Source organism: Lissotriton vulgaris, chromosome 6 (genome assembly GCF_964263255.1).
Source record: "Lissotriton vulgaris chromosome 6, aLisVul1.2, whole genome shotgun sequence".
NCBI lineage: Eukaryota > Metazoa > Chordata > Amphibia > Caudata > Salamandridae > Lissotriton > Lissotriton vulgaris.
The window spans coordinates 1306439886-1306462696 of NC_141694.1; the positions used below are offsets into that span (position 1 = coordinate 1306439886).

The following is a 22811-nucleotide window of genomic DNA, read 5'->3' on the forward strand; positions in this document are numbered from 1 at the left end:
CAATAGTTCTCATGAGCATACGTAGCACACCAGGTAGAAGAACAGGCCTCTCTCCACATGAAGTGCTAATGGGGAGAGCTATGAGGTTGCCATCGGTTCCAACTGCAGCGCTAGTGAACATCACAGACGATTTGATTTTGGACTACTGCAAGGGACTATCTGATGCCGTAAATTCTGTGTCCCTCCAGGTCCAGGCTGCAGAGGTTCCGTCAATACAAGATTTGTGCCATGACCTGAGTCCAGGAGACTGGGTCCTGGTGAAGAAACACGTCAGGAAGAACTGCTTAGACGTGCGTTGGCGAGGACCGTTTCAAGTCATACTTGTAACGAATACTGCAGTGAAGTGTGGAGGGCTGCCAAACTGGATACATGCCTCACACACCCGAAGAGTGCAAACACCTCCAGAAGACACAGCTCCTCTCTCGGATGAGAATCCGGCGGGAAGCGGAGAAGGCATAGAGGGGGAAAGCCAAGCTGTGGAGGTGATCGAAGAAGCTGAAACTGTGTTGGAACAGGACGACGAAGGTCAGGACACTAGCGAGACCGAAGCCGTCTCAGGAGAAGACAGTAACTGGGAGACTGAATCGGAAACTGAACAAACTGAGAGGGACCAAGAGACGGGTCCTGGAACAAGGAGCAGAAAGACGGGAAACGACAAAGCCGTTTGGCCGGAAAGAAGAAAAAGGCCGAATTCAGAAGGAAAGCAAGAAAGAACTCTTGTCCCGATCGCTGAAGAGTCGGATCAGGAGGAAGAAACGACAGATTCAGGAACTGAGAGTCCACGAAGATCAAGAAGGGTACGTGTGCCCTGCAGAAGGTACGCCACCCCAGAGTGGACTTATCTAGCAGATGTATTGGGGACAGAAATCTGGGAGAGTGAAGAGTGTGAAGGTAACCACTCTCGATCCAGTCGTGACAGTGGAGATATGGATGTTGGCGCCTGGGCTTGAGACTGAGGGGTTACTGACTTTCACACTTCCCCGACCCCCACGTTTGAGTAAAATCCAAGATTTGGTGTTAAAAAGACTACAATTTCCAACAGTTGGTCAGCAAATGACAGAAGAAGAAGAAAAAGTTATTCGTTTTGAACTGTTAATTATTGTTGTGAAAGCTGCAGGTCCGACAATAATTGTCGATGCATAAAAGACTTTTGTACGTATGTTATAAAGAAGAAGATAACCTAGCGCCGAGTGGAAAGAAGAATAAAATTAGGGATTACATTTAGAGGAAGGAGAAGGGCTAGGGTTGTCTGCTGCTAAGAAGAGAAAAGACATTGTGGTGAAAAAGATACCTGTTAATAAAAAGCACTTTAAAGACTGTGAACGTAAACAAGTAACCAAAGACTGGAAAGAGAACTTTCGCTGGAGAACGGGGGACGCTGTTTTGATAACATGGAGAACGGCAACCTAAACAGAAAAGCTAGATGTATAATAGGTACACTTATAGCAATAGTGATATTTCTCATAGTCATAGTAGTAACGATATCTTACATGACAGGCCATGAAAACGATAAAAGAATAGCGAATGTAAAAATTGTAACGACTTTGAAACCTACTCTTGTGGGAAAGAAGGAGGAGAGCAATGTTATACGTGAAAAAGCGTTACTTGCAGATGAAGCTCGTAGATTACACATAGATGAGTCACAGGGAAACTTTAGGTCAAATGCATATGCAAAGTTATTGTATGAATATATCGATGCCATGGAGGCCAAAGATTGCTACGTTTGTATGCAATTGCCGGCTTCTGTAGACGAAGGCATTAGGTATCACCATCTCCCATTGACTTATGGGATAACATGTAGTTTACTGCTTAGTATATTTTATGGTAGAGAAGGATTTGAGTACTACTTTTCGAATTATGATTCGGTACTGCCTGAAGTTCCGAATTATAAGCAAATGAATAAGTGGGACTATTACAAAAAGGAAGATAGACTAGCTAAGTTCTTTCTTCCTTGGGATACGCTAGATACCTCATATGCACGTAGAAATAATCTGACTTGCAAAGTATCAGAAGTAGAGAAAAGGTTTATAGCACAAGTAGATGATCGATGCAGACGCCAGAAGATTCTAAAAATGTCAGGACAATGGAAAATAGACTGGACAGAAGAAGAGAAGGCACATAAAAAGAAAGGTAGTAATGGTCCAATAGCATTGGATAGAACGCAGAAAGGAAAGTTATGTTTAACTCGAAGCAAAACGTATTATGAGAGTGAATTTGTAGGTGAAGTTAGTTGTGAGCACTCTTTTAGGTTAGAGTACTACACAAAGGATTTTATGAAAGGGATGCAAGCTATTCCGAATGTATATTTTGTATGTGGGAGAAATGCCTACGTAAAACTTCCAGATAATTGGTATGGTTCGTGTTACTTGGCAATTGTCTTCCCCAAAATATATCATGCAAAGGATTTGGCGATAATAGAAGGAAAGGCTTCGAGGAGAACGAAAAGGGAAGTAGGAGATGCAGAAGTAGTAGGAGATGTATTTGGAGCGATGTTTCCATTGTTAGGTTTGATTCTTAACGATGTTAAGATTAGAAGGTTAGCGACAGTCGTGGATAGATTGTCTGCCAGCACTGCAAGATCTTTAATGTTAGTAGAAGGTGAAATGCAGTCGATTAGAGCAATGGTATTACAGAACAGACTTGCTTTAGATGTAATATTAGCAAAAGAAGGCGGAGTTTGTAAGGCTTTGAAAGTTCAGGAATGTTGTACTTATATTCCTGATAATTCAAAACCACTTGAGAAGGTTATCAGAAACATTACACAGATTCATCAAGAAATTGAAGATTTATCAAAAATAAATGTTTGGGAAAAAGTAGGAACTGGAGTAGGCAAGGTTGGAAGTTGGTTTGCTAATATAGGCAAGGGTATAGTCTGGTACATTTTAAAGCCTGTATTAATAGTAGTAATTTGCATAATTATATTATTAGGATTAGTAAAATTGTATAAATGGTATAGGTCGAACAAGTTACAAAGATCGATGAGAGACCAAGAAAGGAGACTAGCTGTTTTACAAGACCAACAATATAAAAGTCTGAGAACGCTTGAATCGATAAAAAGAGGAACAGATGTAACTAGTTCAGTATAAACTAAGTATTCAAATTGCTTTTAGTGATGACTCCTAAAAGTCATCAAAGGGGGGGACTGAGAGAGCGCAATTTGAACGAAAAGTATATAGTAGCCATATTTAGACTTATATGTTATAAACGTAGGAATGAAACGCATATCGTAATGAAAAGTTGGCAACTATAGCACAAAGGCCAACGAATGTGATAACATGTTATACGAAATGTAAATGTATTCGCATGATGAAATGCATTAAGTTTAGAAACCCCGTATACATGAAGGGCAATTGTATAGAAATGTGTATAAATGCTTATGAAATGTAGAGCGTGCACAGGAGAATTTGTGTACGTGTGTAACTTTAAATGTGTAACTTTACAGTGGGAGAAGCGGCGAGGAAATATAACGTGGAAAGGCGTAAATGTGGAGAAATGTGGATAAATGTATAAGAGAACTCACATAAAGATGTAACCAAGGAAAATGCATAAGTTATATTCTATGCAGTTGTATTCTATGTAGTTCATATATTTGATGTAGAATGTATTTTAAGTATAACTAGGGCTTTGCTAAAATACGAATAGAAATGTATGCCAAAGGTTATGCTGTGTAAAGGTTTTTGTAGGAATACTGGGAGAGTTTAGGTCATTTGTGTTTCTAACTTGACTGACCAAGAGCTCAAAGGAGCATAGTCACATGAAATGTAATTTAGTGGTCTTGTGAAGGTCGTAAATAGCTTGATGTGGACATGAGAGCCGAGAAGTCTAGCACTTGTTAGATTTAAGGTGACAATGCCGGACGGAGCTTATTGCTCGAACGTGAGGAGAGACACTTTTTAGGTGGACTATGTTTTGTCAAGACCATTCACAGGACCTAGCAGGGTCAAGTTAAGAGATATGGAGTTAAGGCCTTGTCTAAGTTTCTATGTTACCTGATCTGAAAGAGTCAATAAATGTCAACGATGAAATGATGAAGATGACATCCAAAGGAGAAGGGTCAACTTAACGGACGACGTGAAGAGTGGACCAATGGAAGAAGCAGGAAGTTGACATCATCGGGGGAAGTCTGTGGTGGGCGTCAAGGGGCGTTCCACTCACACGGTGATTGTGTATTTTAGGGACAGCACCCCGGGGAGGAGAGCAGAGTCATCAGCAGAGCAATTGGGAGATTAGGAACAGCGAGACGAATTGCTCAGAGCAAGGGCGAAGAGTAGATGCCTTGAGCAGATGCGCTGAGACATCATAGCGCAAGGGAGCAGTGGGCCGAGGACCCTTAGAGAGCAGATGGGTAGGCAGATAGGGTACTGCTTCTGAAACTTAAGATTTCCTTTAGAGGCTAAAGAGAGTTTGACTTCTTAGGGAGACAAACTGCTGACACCTTTTTAGTGAAGAACTTGCGAAGTAGGGTCGTCACATAGCATAGAGTAGGGACAGATTAACTTGATGATTGTTTTTGTCTTACTGCAGATGACGCAGAAGAAACCACTTCACACCGAAGCTTAAAGCAACTGAGATTTTAACTGATTTTGTATTTTGTATACTTTGAGATTTTATCCTGAGTGGATTGTATCGCAATTCAAATTAATCTTTATATAAACTCTTGAAACTATCATCAGTTGTAAGTGGTTCTTCAGAGTGGCGTCAGTTAATGGGGTTTGTCTAACCAATGCGGGGGTGGTCCTTTCCTCAATGACAGATAAAGCGGTCCAAAACAGACGAATGGGATTCTTTATTAAATTTATCATACTCATAAATTGATATCAAAATCCCGTTCCCCGCAAAAGCTTGGCTTAGGTGCTGTGCTGAAAACATAAAACCAGTGTCACCATGTGGTAGACCATCCTAAATAAGCGCCCGTATCAAGTACCCGAAAACACCGGCACAAATTAACCGCTGCCTGTGTATCCAAAAGTGGCAAACTCGAGTGAAGGGACAGCTGCCTGTTAATCCCTCGCGATAGTTCACGAAACACGCCGTTATCGCTAGTGAAATCTAAGAAAAAATAAAATGCAACTCCGGAAACGTGAACATCTACAGTACAAGGACATCCACCACCAACCAGTTTGCACGTTATCATGCCTTGGCGTGACACTTGTTTTTACGTGCGCATCAGCCTGCGCTCCATTCTTAGTATCAGTTTATGGTTTCTTACTGTTATCTTATTGTTCGACTGTTATTTAAAGTCTTATGAGTGGGAATCTCTGAAGAAATAAAGTGCATGAATCGGAGCCGTATGCAAGGGCCCTACTAATGTGTGCGTCAATTTACACAATCTTACGTAGGCCTTATGTTTTTTTAACAACGCCCTTTATTCCTGGCTGAATGAAGCGAATCTTAAGACAGTGATTTTCCTATAGAAGGGGAGGGCTTCTTAAATATCGATAGAGTGTTCCATAAGCTGCGAAGAAGCTTAGCTTGTCTTGTTTTGGTTTTCAGTTATTCAGCACATTTATATGTGTACTCCAGTTATGCGTGTGGGCGCATCTAGCGAAAACCCTTCTACAAAACGCAGTACAGGTCCTGGGGGAGACAATGCGTCAAAACAAACTGAACAGATGGATCCGAACAAATGGAGCATCTTTATCTTCTTTTGTAAACTCCCGCTTAAAAATACTCTCACTCAGGACCGTTCTGAAAAGCAGGTGCTGAGACGGGTCCTATTGGCCTCTACATTTTTGCCCTCACCCTCAGGGTGAAAAACAAATCTTAACTCTGCAGCAGTACCACCTATCAGTGCCTTTGAGGTAACTTCAAAGAGACTTGTTATAGTTCTTTCACAGCCTCATCATTTCAGAGCTGAAACATTTTCAATATTCTATACAATGAAGCCATAGTTGTTTCTTATTTATCTAATGCAACTAGCAAGCATTGAAAGAGCCAATAGTCTTGGTTTGTTGTAGGTGAATGTTACTCATGGTAATTTATATATGGATGCAATGACAGAAGCAGTAAAATACCAGTCGGGTGGCACATTATGCTAAACACATATTTGTAGCTAACTGTTTTGAGGCCACACCCTTAAATATATCGACCACGCCCCAGTTTTTTTATCCCACCCTTACTGTTAAGTGGAAGCTAGTCTCCACTGCAGTGCGTCCCTGATTCTTCTCTTTAATCTAACCCTCCACCTCTTTCTTGTGGACTCTTTTTCCCTACAGTGAGTTTTGTCAGATGTACAGTTGGTGAACTGACAATGGTCATTTATGGAACCAGGTGACTGGTTTGCTTAAGCTCCTCAGCCTGGTATTTTCATTTGAATTTCTTTGCCAAGCAGGAGGTTGGTTGGATGCTGGCCAAAAGTACTTTGTTGTTTGTTCCAATGAGTATGCAGCTTCTTATTTTATGTCATAATTAATATGTAATCTCACCTCAAAGTTTTTCATCTTCCCCAATACTGTTTACAGTTTTGGAAATTGTCTAACCACAGTTGAATCTTCTCCTACCTTATATGGAACAGTTAGTGTCAGTTGTTTAGAAGTGTGAATCATACTGGCAGAAGGCGCTCTGCCAGTATGGGTCAATCTGTTACATCGTTGTCAACATTCACTTTCTGCTTTTTACATGAGTGTTGTCTTAATTGTTCCTAAACAAGTCGATGGAGTCTTTTGTCATCCATGTTTAGACTGCAGCATCTTTGATTTTCACTTGTTATGGGGTGAATTTTTCTCGTTTCTGCGTTGATTATTTAGTTCAAAAAGCTCAGTTGTTGAAGACAAAATAAGCAGTGTGATTTCTCATTCACCAGTTGAGGCATGGGTATTCTACTTCACACTGACTATCCCGACACTGAGGTTCTTTGTGATTTTCATGATTAGTGCACTATATAAATCAACATAATATATAACATAACATTTCTTTATTGGAGGCCTTGCAAATCTTTTCATAATGGTTGCGTTTTCCACATTTTCTACTTTCCTGTCCCATGGCTTAGATTTGTGCTATCATGCAGCAAGGTATGTCCACACTGATAAAATTCCCCTTATTTGTCATGCTGTGTTTGGCTTCCAGTCCTTTCTCCATTCCTGTAGCAATCTCTTGATCTCGAGCATCTGGTGCTATTCTGTATTTGCTTCTTGGTTGAGTGATTTTACAGCTAGAAATGTTCTTCTTGACTCTCTGCCTTCCTGGCCTCAGTTTTCTTTGTTAAGTTGTGTGGTTGTTAAGTTGTGTCATCTTCTATATTTCTTTTACTGTATAGCTTTTCGTTTGTTATCTGTGCTTCAGTGATTTAAATTGACATCTTTCATTGTTCCACAGTTAAACTGCAACATCATCCCAACATTTTTTGAATTTACAAAATCGGATCAAATGGTGACAACATATAATACATTCATTCATCAACTCTTTCTCATGCTTTTTAGTTGAGGGTGTAGCAATCATAAGCTACAATCATCTTAGGCAGTAATTTTGCATTGAGGGTATCTTGTACTTTTTGACCAGTAGTGGCTAGAGTAGTCGGCAGTTCTAAATTACAATGCCGTTGCTGTTGGCTGCTGTGTTCTTTAGGACCAATAGCATCTACGTGTGCGGGAGCCAGCTTGCTGGTCTTTCAACTGAGCATCAACTTGTTTCTTCATTATTTCCAGGATGACTCTGTTTAACACTTTACCTGGGATTGATAGAAGAGTTATTCCTCTGTACTTGGTGTAGTTACTCAGATCACTTTTCTTGGGGATCTTGATGAGCCTTCCCTTTTCCTCTTCCCAGATTCTTCCAAACAATCGGAAGAACATGTATACTGATTTTTAAATGTCTGCCTTTAGTGCCTCTGAAGGAATGTTGTCTGCTTCTGCTGCCTTCCCATTTCTCAGATGTTTGATGGCTTGCCATATTTCTTCCTCGGTTGGTATGCTGCAGTCGATTCACAAGTCCTTTATAGCTGGCTGTATGAATGGTGGAGACTTAAGAATCGGCTGGTTGAGCAGTTCTACAAATCGCTTCACCCATTTTTGTTGATGGCTTTCATTACCCATGATTATCTTCCAGATTTGTCTTTAGCGTCCGGAAAGTTTCCTTGTTATGTTATAGAGTTCTTTCAAGTTTCCATGGTTTGCTGCTTCCTTGGTTTCTATGGCAAAACCCTCGATGAATCTTTGCTTGTCTAGTTGAAAGATTCTCTTTGCTTAGTTTTTGTGTATTTGCCTTGAGCTTTTGCATTTTCTGCTCTTGTTCGTCTGGTGTTGACTGCTGCTGTCTTTTGCTTTCTCGCTTGGATTTTGCAGAGCGTCTCAGCTGAAATCCATTCTTAATGCTGGTGTTTCTTGGGGCCCAGTACCTCCTGGCAGGTTGATGTCACTGGTTCGTTTATCTTCACCCACTGACTTTCTACTGGCTGTCTGTCGTAGACTAGTACTTGCAGGACTAGAAACCTGTTACTGAGAGTGATTGAGTATTCACTCCATTTATGGGGATCTTTGAGGATGGTGGTGTTATATCACTGCCATTGGTTTGTGGGTTCCATCCTTGCTTTCTTTAGCGGTCTGACGCCACATCTGCTCCTCTCATCACTCACACATCCTGCAGGGACTTCCAGAACTTCTGGTAATGCAGACATGGTCAATCTGATTCTCTGTTGAATGATCTGGAGACATCCCCTTTGCCATGTGTATTCTTTTGTGTGTGAATACACTACTGCCTGTCACCTGACTGATTGGGCACAGAGATCTGTGAGCCTTCCATCATTCTCTTTCATGTTGCCAAGGCCATGGTTGTTCATGACTTCTTTGTACCCAGAGTTGTCGCTTTTAATCTTGGCATTGAGGTCTCCTATCAGTATAGTGTTGTCTCTCTCAAAACATTGCTCGAGGATGTACTGGAGTCTGTTGTATAACTGTTCTATTTTTGCTCTTCTTTGCTGTCATTTGTAGGTGCATAGCACTGGATAACATTCATATTGGTCCTCTTTTTCTTTGTGTGGAAAGTTGCTGTGATGATTCTGGGACTGTAGGGTTCCGATTCAGCCAGAGCTCCATTGAGTGCTAGCATTAGCATCAATGCTACTCTTTGAGTATGCGGGGTGATCTCTTCCTTGTGTCTCAAATACAGAAGCATTCCACCTGTATCCAGTCTTTTCTGTCCGGACTGTGTCCATCTGGTCTTGCTGATGGCAAGAAGGGCATATTTTTTTTTAATCTCCGCTGCAGTTTGGGCTGTCTTGTCTGTCTAGTACATGGTCCTCACTTTCCATGTCTCAATGGTTTGGTCTTGATCAAAAGCAAGTGTATCAGCATTGTGGATTCCAGTGATCCCTGGCTTTTACCACAAGGCATTTCAGCTCTCCATGAAGGAGATTCCTGTCTTCCCAAGGCCGGGATTAGCTAGGATTTTTTACATGATGGGATAGCTAGCCCCACGCATAATCCTCCTCCTTGGGCTTGGGACCAGTCATGGTAGAGGAGCCTATAAAAGTATTCCTTTATTTAACTTATTTCTGTCTCATTGTTCTCTCTGCACTGTGTAGTCGAATGAAATTACGAAGTTTAAGATGCCGCTATGTATGCTGTTCCTATGATGTACAGTGACAATGAATTGTTTATGTTCTTGTGTTCTAGTCCTGCACAAGACAACCAAAAATATGAAAGGAAAAAAAACAACAAATGGGAAGGATTGGTACCTCTGCCCCCTTTCAGTTTGAAAGTGTAAAATCAGCATCACAATTGAGGACCACACTGAACCTGTTTCATACACTCTGGAAAATGCTACTTAAAAATATTGTCTAGTGGTTATATTTTTTGAGATCCTAAATAAGAATCTAGACATTAAGTTCACATTCATTTTTGTCACATAATTATAGTTTTTCTCATTACAAACATGATTATAATCCATGATTGATTTACTATATACAGACCCAATACACTGTATACATAGTTTTACAAATACTGGTTATGAAGACAAATTGCTGCATTGTGTAATTGGCAAACTGATGGATATAGCACCTTACAGTATCAGACTTTTTGAAGCTATATTACTGGTAGTTTATTACTTCGTATAGTTTATTGGTTGTCCTTTTGTATCGGTTCCTTCTTATGATTCCAGTGTACCTGTTTCATACTATTTGAAGACTGTTCCATACAAAAATGTCTAATAGTTATATTTTTTGAGACGTCAAAGTACCCAAAATATAAGTCTACATTTAGTTTTTTCGACATCATAACTTTTTTTTTTTTGTAAATTTTTTTATTTTGCAATTAACAAGAAGGAAAAGAAAACACAAATAAGCCGCACCGGGGCGTCGCACATGTTCCCACACAGTGGGAAAGGAAGCAAATTAAGACGGTGGTAATGCTACAACGCTAGGAGAAAGATCAGTCAATTAGTCCAAGCACTTGTAGAAAAAAGAAAAAAAAAAAAACCATAAGAAAATGCCACATAGGAGCTGAGTCTTGCGAAGTCAAATTGTCCCTTCAAGCAGGTCTTCGAGCAACACAAAGATCACAAAAATGCACCTTCCGATGACAATAGGCACCCCGGCTGCAACACTGGAAAGAACAGAAAATACAACTCCCCAGCCCCCCCCCCCCATGACGGCGACACAGACATACCACATTCATTCAGCAGGCACACTAAATTTGGAAGAGGTGTAAGGATCTCAACGATGCTGGGCAAACCGCTGAAGGCGAGCCAGTAGATAGGAAGGTTACCAAGGGGCCCTACACATGCTTAAAGTTCTTGTAGTTACCGAGGAAGATGTCCGCCATTCTCTCCAGGCTCAGAAGCCTCCAGAGCCTCGCGTGCCAAAGGGAAATCGCCGGTGCCTCCTTCCGTTTCCAAGCCGCCGCCAGCGTGAGCTTGGCTGCTCCCAAGCACAGCCATAGGATTTTCTTATCCGCGCGCGTCTGGTGCTCAAGACCGGGGTCCCGCAGGCTCAGGAGCACAAAGGCCAAAGAGTCCTCAATAGGATATCGCAGGATATCCTTGATATGGGAAAGAATTTCATCCCAGAACGGCCTGATTACTGGGCAATCCCACCAAATGTGGCGGAAGTCCCCCAGAAAGCCACACCCCTTCCTGCACTTGTCCGAGGCAGCCGGGTAGATACGATGGAGCCGAGTCGGAACCATATACCACTGCGTGAGAGTCTTTAAATGAGCCTCCCGTAAGTGGATCGAGTGATTGAATTGGTTCATATCCCTCCACAGCGCTGACCATTCGGCGTCGGCGACATCCCTTCCCACCATCTCCTCCCACTGCTCCATATAACGTGGCCTAGGTGACAATTCAGATTGAAGCAGCAGCTGATATAGGAAGGAGATGGCTCCCTTCATGGTGGATGTCTTCAACAGAAAAGCCTCAAAATCCGATGGAGGCCTCGTGGCTGCCTCCAGCACTCCTGGCGACGTGGCCCAATGTAGCAATTGGACATGCCTATATCTATCAGTTTGCGGCACCTGGTAGTCCCGCATGCAGTTAGCAAAGGTCAAAGGATCAGAGCCATGAAACAAGTGAAGCAGCGCCCTGTACCCACCCTCCCTCCATGCGTCAAAGGGTCCCTCGGCGAGCGCCGGTGGGAAGGCCGGGTTGAAATGCAATGGTGTGAACGGAGATGGGAATGTTGTCAATCGCTCATCGCCAGCCAAGGTGTCCCATACCTTCAGCGTAGTGCCCGTGGGGGTACTGATGTAAGCATTCAAGGGGCGGTCTTTCTTCGGTTTCCAGGCTAAATCCCAGATGGACCGACCCGCCACGCTCCGGTCCATATGCAGCCAGTGTTTTTCTGAGAGCTGCTGCGACCATTCCACCATGACCCTCAGTTGGGCAGCCTTATAATAGAGGCGCAGGTCCGGGAGACCAACCCCACCCTCCGATCGAGGTCGGCGCAGAACCGCGAAGGACAGACGCGCTCGGCCCCCTTGCCAGATAAATTTCAATACCAGCGTTTTGAGTTGCCGGAAGTAGGCGCTATCCAGCGGAATAGGCAAGGCCTGGAACAGGTACAAATATTTGGGGAGAAGGACCATTTGAATCGCATGCACCCTACCTAACCAGGACAGGAATTTAGGTTTCCACCTCTCCAACTCCGCCCGGGTCTTCGCCTGGAGGGGCGGAAAGTTGGCCGCGAACAGCATACCCACCGTCGGAGTCAGGTGGACTCCCAGATAGACAATCGAACCCGAGGCCCAAGCCAATGGCGTCAACGCCCGCACCTGAGCAACATCAGCCTGTGATAAAGTCAGATTCAAAATGTAAGACTTGCCATAATTTACTTTAAATCCAGCCACACCTTCAAATTCAAGCAAAATGTCCCTAACACAGGGCAAGGAACCAGCCGGATCCGCCACCGAGAGCAGGACGTCGTCCGCGAAGAGCGAGATTTTATGTTGCTCTCCTGTGAACGGTATGCCCTTTACGCCTTCGTGTTCCCTCACCGCCATCGCCAGAGGCTCAATACTAAGCGCGAATAGCAAGGGAGAGAGGGGACACCCCTGTCTGGTGCCCCGCGAGTGTGGGAAGAAGGCCGAAAGGTGGCCATTCACTGCCACCCTCGAACGTGGGCTGCAAAAGTTCGCCTGTACCATAGTGATGAATTTTTCAGAGAAGCCGAAAGCTTGCAGAGTATTAAACAGAAAGCCCCAATCCACGCGGTCGAAGGCCTTCTCCGCGTCCAGACCCACCAACACAGCCGGTATGCGGAACCTGTCCGCTTTTTCGATGAGGTGAACCACTCTACGGGTATTATCGTTGGTCTGGCGACCCTTAATAAAGCCAGACTGGTCTGGGTGTATAATCGCCGGTAGCAGATCTTGTAGGCGGCCAGCCAGAATCGCCGAGTATAGCTTTGCGTCAATGTTAAGCAAGGCTATGGGACGAAACGAAGCACATTGCTCCGGGTCCTTCCCTGGTTTCGGCAAAACCGTAATCACCGCCTCAGCCAGGGTCCCCGCGTTCATTCCGGACGTCGCCATATCATTAAAGAGAGCAACCAGAAAGTCACATAACTCAGTAGCATACGTCTTGTAGAAGACCGCTGTTTAACCATCCGGACCCGGGGCCTTGTGTAATTTCAAATTTTTGATGGCGGAGAGAACCTCTTCTCTCGAAATTGGTGCCTCTAACAGTTCGTTCCATTCTCTAGATACTCGGGGTAACGGCAAACGTTGTAGGAACTCCCGCTGTGTCTCCGCATCCAGGGCGTCGCCCGTATACAACTCGGCGTAAAAGCGACCAAAAATGTTCGCCTTCGCTCCATCCCGGTGGTGCAACACACCTGCGGCATCTCTGATCCCTCCTATGTATTCCCGCTCCCTCCTATCCCGCAATTGCCGCGCTAAGTGTCTACCAACCTTGTTACCGCAAGAATACGATTGACGCCCCAGTCACAGAAGCGTAAGCTCGGCCCTATTGGCATAATGTGCCTTCAATTTGCCCCTCACTGCTGTCAACGGGCGGAGAGTCACCCTCGAGGGGTTGAGTTTGTGGGCTTGTTCGAGCTCGACCACCTCAGCCTCCAATGCCTCACGTTCCTTCCTCCGCAGAGCGTTAATCTGCGAATTGAGTCCCAGGCATGTGCCCCTGATCGTAGCCTTAAAGGCGTCCCACGTGGTCGACAGTGAGGTGTCCGACGGGGGATTAAGGTCAAAGAATTCTCGGATAGTGAGGCGCAAGGCTTGATGAGACACATCGTCCCTGATCACCGACGCCGGGAAATACCACTTCCGATGCGACGCATCAGGTGGCGACCAACGAAGATTAAGCACCAAGAGACTGTGGTCCGAAACAGAGATTGGAAGAATGGCGGCATCCATCACGTCCCCGCGTAGGGACTGACTAAGGAAAATGAAATCTAAACGGGAGTAGGAATGATGCACGTGGGAGAAAAATGTGTAATCCTTCGTGGTAGGGTGGAAAAATCGCCAGCCATCAACTAGTCCCAGCTCCCCCACCCCTTGCTGTGTCGAAGCAGAAAAAACTCCCCTACCCGCCCTGTGGCCCCCTGAGCTGTCCAAATCCTTGTCCCATACCAGATTAAAATCCCCCAACAGGAACAAGTGACCCTCTGCAAAGTCCCCAACCTTCACCAACAGATCCTGCAAATACTTATTCTGTCCAGCATTGGGTAAATACACCACTACAAAAGTGCACAAACGACCTTGTATAAGCCCTTTGACCATCAACCAACGGCTCTCCTTATCGTGACGGACCTCCAAAGGCTGAAAGTGCAGCGCAGCTCGGAAAAGGAGTGCCACCCCCATGTGTTTCGTAGCAGCGGAAGATCTATAAATAATGGGATAGGCCCTATGGCGGAGCCGCATCTCATCCTTCCGCGCCAGGTGGGTTTCTTGCAACCCCACAATGTCAAGGTGATGGTCCACTACATATTTCCAAACCCTCTGCCTCTTCTGTGGCGAATTCATGCCCTTAATATTCCATGTCCCTATGCTAATCGGCATTACAAAGACAAACCCAGAGAACTGCTCTTATCACTCCAATTGTCCCCCTCCCCACAACTAGGCCACTCCCGACACAAGAAACGTCCAACACTCGCCAGCCTACCACTACCATGTTATCTACAATGCCATTGTGCACGCACACCCGCAGCCATACATCCAACAACCCCCCATTCCCACCGTCATGGGTCCCCCCCCAACACCCCAAACTCCCCAACTCCCACCCCTCCCTCAGTCGAAACACAACCAAAAACAAGAGCAAAAGCAAAAGTGTGAAAGCAAAGACAGTACTCATCGCGTCCAGAAGGCCGGAGTCCGTAAGAGGCCTTCCTTCCAGGAAGCAGGCCGGGGGGACTAATACACTATCCCCCATGGCCACAGTCGAGGGTGTCTCCTCCAAGAGTACATTCATACCCCCAGACCAGAGGGCCCGAACCCCTCCGGCACCGATCTATCAGCGAGAAAGAGGTCACGCCGCTCCGGAGCTTTGCTGCGTATCAGCCAATGTAGCCGAAGCCACCGATGCCACAGCGTTGCCCCGCTCCTGCAGGCTGGTAGTGAGGTCCGGTCGCCGCCGGTCAGGGGAAGCGCCCACCCTATGCCAGGAAGACGAGCGGTGGCGCCTCCGAGACGGAGAAGTAGCTGTGTCCTGCGAAGGCGGCACATCCTCTAGGCCCAGAAGGTCTTTTGCCGCCTGGAGCGTGCGAATTTGTGTGAGACGATTCTGCCACCGAAAGATGATCCGAAATGGATGCCCCCAGGAATAAGCGATGCCCCGCTCTCTCAGAAAGGCAGTCACTGGGCGGAACTCCCTTCTTTTCCGCAGGGTGGAGGCCGCTAGATCCTGGTACAGTTGAGGGCGGTGGTCCCTGAATTGCAATGACGTGATTGCCTTGGCCTTGCGGAGGATTCGCTCTTTCACCTGAAAGTCATGGACACACACAAGAATATCGGGAGGGGCCCCCCCCGCGCCTGGGCAACCCCACTCTATGCACTCTGTCCATTCGAATTTCCCGTGTATCCTCCTCATCCAGTATCTGGAGGAACAGGTCCTGGACATATCCACGCAGGTCCCCTGCCTCACCATCCCAGGGCACAGCCCGGATACGAATGTTATTCCTGCGGGAACGGTTTTCCAAATCCTCTGTGTGCGTCTGTAAGTCCAGGTTCTGCTCGGTGAGGCGAATGATATCCTGCTGCAGCAAGTGCACGTCGTTGGCCATACTTAGATCATGGTCCTCCAGGGTCGCCACCCTTTCGCCTAAACCGTCTACATCCCTCCGCACCTCCCGTAGATCAGAGGCCAATTGCGCGCGGAGCTCGGAGATGTCCTCCTTAATGGAGGCAAAGAGTTCAGTCATAAAAGCCTTCGTCACCGGCGCTTCATCGTCCGATTGCTTCGAAGATCCACTAGCTCCAGGGGACGCCGGCTGCTGGGAAGATTTCGAAGTGCCATCCTTCCCCAGGCGCGCCTTGCGCTGAGCGTTAGACATGGCGGCCAGCAGCACTCCACCCAAGCGCCACGCGGCCAAACAAGATGGCGGGCCTTGTCGCTCGACCCAGACTAGAACGGATGCCTGTGATCTCAATGGCCAAGCCTCGAACTATAGGCCGCAGCACCCCTGATACGGCGCTCACAGCCTACACAGCAGCTCGTTCCTTAGGCGTCACCGGCGAACAGGGCAAAGCTCAAGTCCGCGGGCGACCGAAAGTCCAATGGCGGCCATGCATGAATGCCGTCGCTATCCTGTAGATCGCTTCCTTCTCACACACGGACCCGGCCTCACCGGAGCCCGCCGATCTGGTACCGCTCACCACCACCAGTCTCGGCCAGGGTTACAGCCACCGCCCAGGCTCACCGCCGCCGGCGTTCAGATGTCTCGGGCCACCTCTCGGCGCCTACCGCCGGCCGCTGTTAAGCCTCTTCAGCCAAGCCGCGTGGGTCCGCTGCACCGCACAAGCTAGGGGACTCCAAGCTACCCTTGTAGCAAAATCATCCGCTTCGCCGATTCAACGCGACTCTCCACCTTCCGCCAGCTCCGGAGTCTCCAGGCGGGTTCTCAGGAGCTCCGCCCTCCTCCTACACCGGCCGCCAAGACCCAAGAGAGGCTGGGGTCGCGCAGGCCGCGGAGTTCAGTCGGTCTCGTGGGCGATCTTGGAGTCTCTCCACCCTTCTGACGGCACCAAACCTCTCCTCCACGCCAGGGAGACTTCCACACCACTTTGGGAGCGAAGTCGCTCCCTCAGGACCGTGCTATTAGATGCTTTGTCGGATCAGCGCCGGAGCGGCTCGGAAAGGCGTCCTACTCCGCCGCCATCTTGGCCACGCCCCCCATCATAACTTTTTTAAATTAAAAGCATTATAATCATTAATGAAAAATTTCCTAGTAACCATGACAGAAAGTTTCAATTCTATTAAGGACGCGGAGGCGAGGATTATGTTGTAACTTCCTTTATTCCTACAGCCAGCAGTGTTCAACTTAAACATATAACAAAAAAAACTAGCACTCCCAAGGTGCTCTGGGCAGTCCATAGTGTACACCAATCAGCATGCCCCATCATCCCGGAAGGAGTGTGCTTCCGGGGTCAATTCCTCTTTCTTGACTGCGGCCAAAACCAATTAGGAATCCATCACTCATTCTTGGCGCCATCAGATCCTGAAAAAAAGAACCAGAGGCCCTTGACTCTGTTCTCCAGCCCAAGGATCATCAATAAACCATAACAATAGAAGCCGGATGACACAAGGCATGCACCTTAAACCAGTAGTACATAAAAGAGATACTTATATCATACGAGGCCTCGCTTGCCCAGAGAAGGCAAAGTTATGAAAACTCAATCCAGGGCGAGAACAGGAGTTCGTTAGAGCCCTGGGTGGGAATAATCCTCGCCTCCTTAATAGAATTGAAACTTTCCGTCATGGTTACTTGGAATTATTTCATTCTATGGCAGGACCGGAGGCAAGGATTATTCTCATTCAAAGCTTGTCCACCACCAGCGAGGCCATAACCACAACTGGTTTAAAATAGAATCTTTTGAACATCGAGTCCGACGACCAGTCTGCTGCGTTCAGGATATCCTCCAACCTAGCACCCAGGGAGAAGGCCTTTGACGCCATGGCTCCTTGCACAGAATGGGCGCCAAACTGCGAGGCATTAATGCCCGCTTCCTGCATCCCCCATCTGATTCATCGTGCAATCGTTGGTGGTGTAACAGCCTTGAAGGGCTTACGCAATGAAATCAGCAATTGACGTTCGGCCGGCGGGCGAGTCTCTTCCGACATATTCTCATATTCCTTAAGGCATCTGACCATACAGAGCTTAGGACAGTTATCAAAAGATGGATAAGAAAGGATTCTAGAATCCGACTTCGTCCTCCTGACGATATGGAAAGTAACCCCTTGAGGAGTATACACTCTACCCGAAATATCCAAGGCCCGCACATCTGAGACCCTGCGACAGGAAACCAGGCATAACAGCATTGCCAATTTCTCTGATAATTCCTTCCTGGATAGATACCTATTGGCCTGCCAGGACTGAAACAGACGAAGGACTTTGTTAACGTCCCACAAAGAGGAGTACCGGGGTTCCGGAGGGAGCATCAAGCGAACACCCCTCAGCAACTTGCAAACCATTGGGTGTTCTCCCACGGGCTTACCCTGAACCGGTATATGTCCCGCGGAAATCGCTGACCCATAAGAAATAATCGTTCTATAAGCCAGGCCTTGTGACGCCAGAGATGCCAAGAAATTGAGAATGGCTACCACATCGCATTCCATGGGATCTTGGTTGTTCCGAACACACCAACCGGCCCATCGAGCCCAGGCCGATTTGTACCGCTTGTTGGTGCTGTCCGCCCATGCCGCCCGCAGTAGCTTCTGAGCATCTTGCCATAGTCCGCTGACTCTCCATCTATGCCAGAAGTCCGCCACGCCACAAGTGGCATCCTCCCTTGTCGGAGAAGGGGGTGAGGGAGGCCTTGGGGGATCCCTCAGAAGAAGAGGATCTTGAGGTATTAGGATTGGAGAATCCCAAGAAAGTTCCAGAAGAACTGGAAACCACACTTGAGACTTCCAATACGGAGTGATCAATGTTAGGTGGACACTATAGACTGCCCAGAGCACCTTGGGAGTGCTAGTTTTTTTTGGTATGTTTTTAAGTTGAACACTGCTGGCTGTAGGATTAAAGGAAGTTAAAGCATAATCCGCTCCTCGGGTCCTGCCATAGAATTGATTTCTTTTATGCAGATTTCATACCTGGTTTGCATAATTTTATAGAGAATGTTAACTTGAAATTATATTGTTTCATTATAGTATTTATTCTGATGGATAACATATGTTACAGTAACAATTTGTAAGATATATTACTTGTAGTAAGCTGCTTTGTATAACTTGTTGGCTGTTCTTTGTAATTAGTTACTTCTCCTGATTTCTAACAGTGTCTTTTATTTCCACTCAGTGTATGAGATTCCTTCTGGGCAGTATTTGCAAGAGCTTCATGGTCACCTCAATATTGTTTACGATATTTGTTGGTCGACCGATAATCAGAATCTTCTTACTGCATCTTCAGATGGCACGGCCAGGTCAGTGAGGATAGAAAATATTTTGCATTTAAGATTTTGTTTTGCTATGTTTCTCTGAGGGAGGCACTTACTAGAATGTTTGCCGGTTTCTGGGTGAATTGAGAACATGCACACGTGTCAGAGAAACATTCCTTATACCATATAAATATTTACATGGGTAAGTTTTCCTAAGCCAGCATTACATGTTGTATTGGAAGTAATCACAAATCCAACAAAAATGACTCAAACCATTGTCATGTAGGCTTAATCTGTCTTGAGTGTTTTAATAATGACATAGCCCTTCTATTGGCTAACAGTATTGTGAGACATAAAGCAATGTATGAACCCCATTAGCACCTGAAAATAGTTTTGTAATTTACCTGCAGAGGTCCCATTTTTTTTGCCTGTTCTTTACTATTCATATGTTTTCCAACTTTAGTCCATGTATACCAATCCAGGCCGGTTTTTATTAACCACAGAGAAACGGAATTACTAACATTGAAATACATCAGTTGTTTGTAAATTTACGTTACATAGATATTTTAAAAATATGAGAAATATTATTCTCCAAAGAATGAACTCAAATCAACTAAAAATGCTGGGTTGAAAGTGCATATAAAGACCCGATTTTTAGACTCTTTTCTGCCCAAATGCCTGTCACTATCAAATTCCAGTTGTTATAACGTAGGTCGAGTATTTTGGTGTAGTAATTTAATTAAAAAGAATTAACATTAAAAGCCAGGAATTCGAAATTTACCCATTTTCGTCCACTGTGTTCAATTTAAGATAACATATGTGAAATAATATCTTCTTTTTAAACTATTATGGTAATGTAGTTATAAAGTTGTGCATCTTTTACATTTTGTAGCACTTTTTCCAGAATGCCACACAGTGAAGGAAAAACAAGACCGCACAGTACCCGTACAATCCTACAATATTTGAGAGATTCTCCGGTGCAGGCCATTTTCATCCAGGAGACTCATTTACTTAAAACGGAGGTCTGTGAGATCCTAAGGAAACAGAGATGGGTAGATACGTTTCTAGGTACAGACCAAACCGCTAATATAAGAGGGATACTAATAATTTTCAAGAAGTCGGTAAAAGTGCAAATTCTGGAGTGCAAGGAAGACCACAGTGGGAGATGGTTAATTTTGAGAATTGTATTAGAGGGTACTCCTTTGACGTTGGTGGGATACTACGGGCCGAACCAAGATGACCCTTCCCATTTGAAAGAAATTCAGAATCAACTTATATTATTACAGGATCCAGTCATCTGGGTCGGCGATTTTAACATTGTGCTTCTCCCTTTACTAGATAGGTCGTCTAAGTCAAGAGTTGTTACCCCATCAAAATCAAGGGCGGCCTTGCGGGAGATAATGGAAACCCTTGGTTTAGCCGATGTATGGAGGGAAAGGGCAGGAAACAAATTGGGGGTTTCTTTCCAAAACCTAAAGTATAAGCACAAGTCAAGAATTGACTACGCCCTTTTTAGCTATACTTTAAAAGATTCTCTTGTGGGGTTGGCCTATCTTCCCTCACACCTGTCAGATCATATAGCTATTATATTTGACCTCCAAAGAGCCACCCATAAGAAAGAATCCACATGGTCTTTTGATCGCACGATCCTACTAGAGGAGGATGAGATTAATTTTCTGTTGTCGGAGGTAAAGTTCTTTCTAGAATCAAACTTGGACTCGGCAGGCATTAATATTGTCTGTAATGCCATGAAGGCTTATGTTAGGGACTGTATAACTAACAGAGCAACCCACAGAAGGAGAATGTATTGAGAGAAAATTCAAACCATTGAGATGGAGCTGGCTAAATTAGATGGGCAGTTGGGTTCCGCTATGGCATCCCCGGAGGTGGTAGAAAATCAGGCCAACTTAAAGGGTCAGCTTGAAACGATACTACAAGAACGATTAACAAAAAGATGGGAGGCGAGCAAAATTTCACATTTTGAATTTGGGGAAGCTGCAGGAAAAGTCCTTGCGTGGAAAGTCAAAGCAGAACAGGCAAGAAAGTACATTAAAGAGATCAAACGAGAAGGAGATCCCACTGTAAGGACATCGGATCAGGAGATAGGGACCGCCTTTAAAGAATTTTTCCAAGAAATATACTGTGAAGAGGTCAGGGATGACCCGGAGGCTAGGGATAGGTGGTTAGATAACATTGCCTTACCATCTCTGCAAATACTACAAAGGTTTTATTTATAGAGGGAGATCTTAGAGGAGGAGGTGGAAAAAGCGATCGGTGGTCTGAAGAGGGGGCAAGCGGCGGGTCCGGATGGGCTACCCGGAGAATTATATCGAGAGATATGTCCTGCCATAGTTCCAATCCTGACAGCTCTCCTTAATGGCATTCTTCTGGGAGGGGAAAATCCCCCTGATTCTTGGAATGAAGCCACGATCGTCCTTATACCTAAGCCAGGCAAAAATCCTTTGGAATGTGGATCCTATAGGCCATCTCCCTCTTAAATAACGATTACAAAATTTTTACATCTATTTTGGCATCTCGATTGGGGGAGGTAATTGGCTCGATAATCCACTCAGATCAAAGGGGTTTTATAAGGGGGCGTCAGTTGGCTGATCATACACGAGATTTGGTGGGGGCAATCGATATTGCAACTACATTTTCCCTTCCACTGGCCATCTTGACATTAGACGCCACCAAAGCTTTTGATAGGGTCAATTGGCCCTATCTGGTGGAGGTGATCAGAAGGTTTGGGTTGGGGGAGGTCTTCTGTAGGGCCATCAAGAAACTGTATAATGCCCCCACGGCAAGATTGCTAGTTAATGGCACCCTAACAGACCCGATAAAAATTACTAGAGGAACCAGGCAGGGATGTCCGCTGTCCCCTCTCTTATTCAACCTTTATATCGAGGCATTTGCCCAATTTTTGAGAGAGGAAGCAGATATCCCCCTTTTGTATTTGGTGAGTGGGAGAAGCGGATAGCGCTCTATGCGGACGACATTTTGGTCTACACATCAGATCCCCAGAAAGCTTTCCCGGTGGTAATTAAAAAGGCAGAGGAGTTTGGACAGATCTCAGGTTATGACATGTGTTGGAATATTCCTAACATACAATTAACAGTTGCAACATCTATGAGATACCTGGGAATACGTATTACCCAAGAAATAGGAAGGTTGGCACAGACTAATTTATATCAGGCTGCCACAGAGTGTAGGAATCTTTTGAAATCTTGGTCATTCTTGCCACTCTCCATTTTTGGGAGAAGAAACCTAGTTAAAATGACTATTCTTCTAAAGTTTACGTTTATTTTCAATTCTATTCCTCTGATGTTTGATCAAAAAAACCTGGAAAAAAGCCAGCGAGAGATAAATTCTTTTATTTGGAATTACAAAACAGCTAGGTTGACTTGGAAGAAGCTGAGAAGGAGGAGGGAGAAGGGAGGGCTGGCATTGCCAGATTTGTTGTATTACGCATGGGCATTTCAGCTGACCTACTCCAGGATGCTTCTTAAAACCCCCGTAACATCATCTTTGGGGGCTATGTTTAGGGCTAATGATTGGGGGAGTGGATATCCCGTTAGATGGATTTTTATTTAAGTTTGGCGACATGAAATACTTCAAAAAGGTCAGATTAAAGACTCTACAGTCTGATATAAAAAATTGGGTGCAGATCAAAAAGAATACATTATTACTCCAACTTTGCCCCGGTGTGGGATTCCCCAGGGCTGCCGCCCTGTATGCAGGACAGTTTGGCAACCCCGATAAAGGAGGCTGGGATATTTAGATGGGGAGAGTTATTGGCGGATGGAAGGGTTCAAGACTGGGAGGTGCTGAGTGACAGGG

At 45.4% G+C, this 22811-nt stretch overlaps 1 protein-coding gene across 1 annotated transcript in view; it reads left to right on the top strand.

The window, feature by feature from the left end:
• AHI1 (Abelson helper integration site 1) overlaps positions 1-22811 on the top strand; it is a 665760-nt gene that overhangs the window by 231996 nt on the left and 410953 nt on the right. The window contains exon 12 of the mRNA XM_086925781.1: positions 18896-19019. Within this exon, the coding sequence (XP_086781907.1) occupies positions 18896-19019 (124 nt within the window). The remainder of the gene's footprint in view (positions 1-18895; positions 19020-22811) is intronic.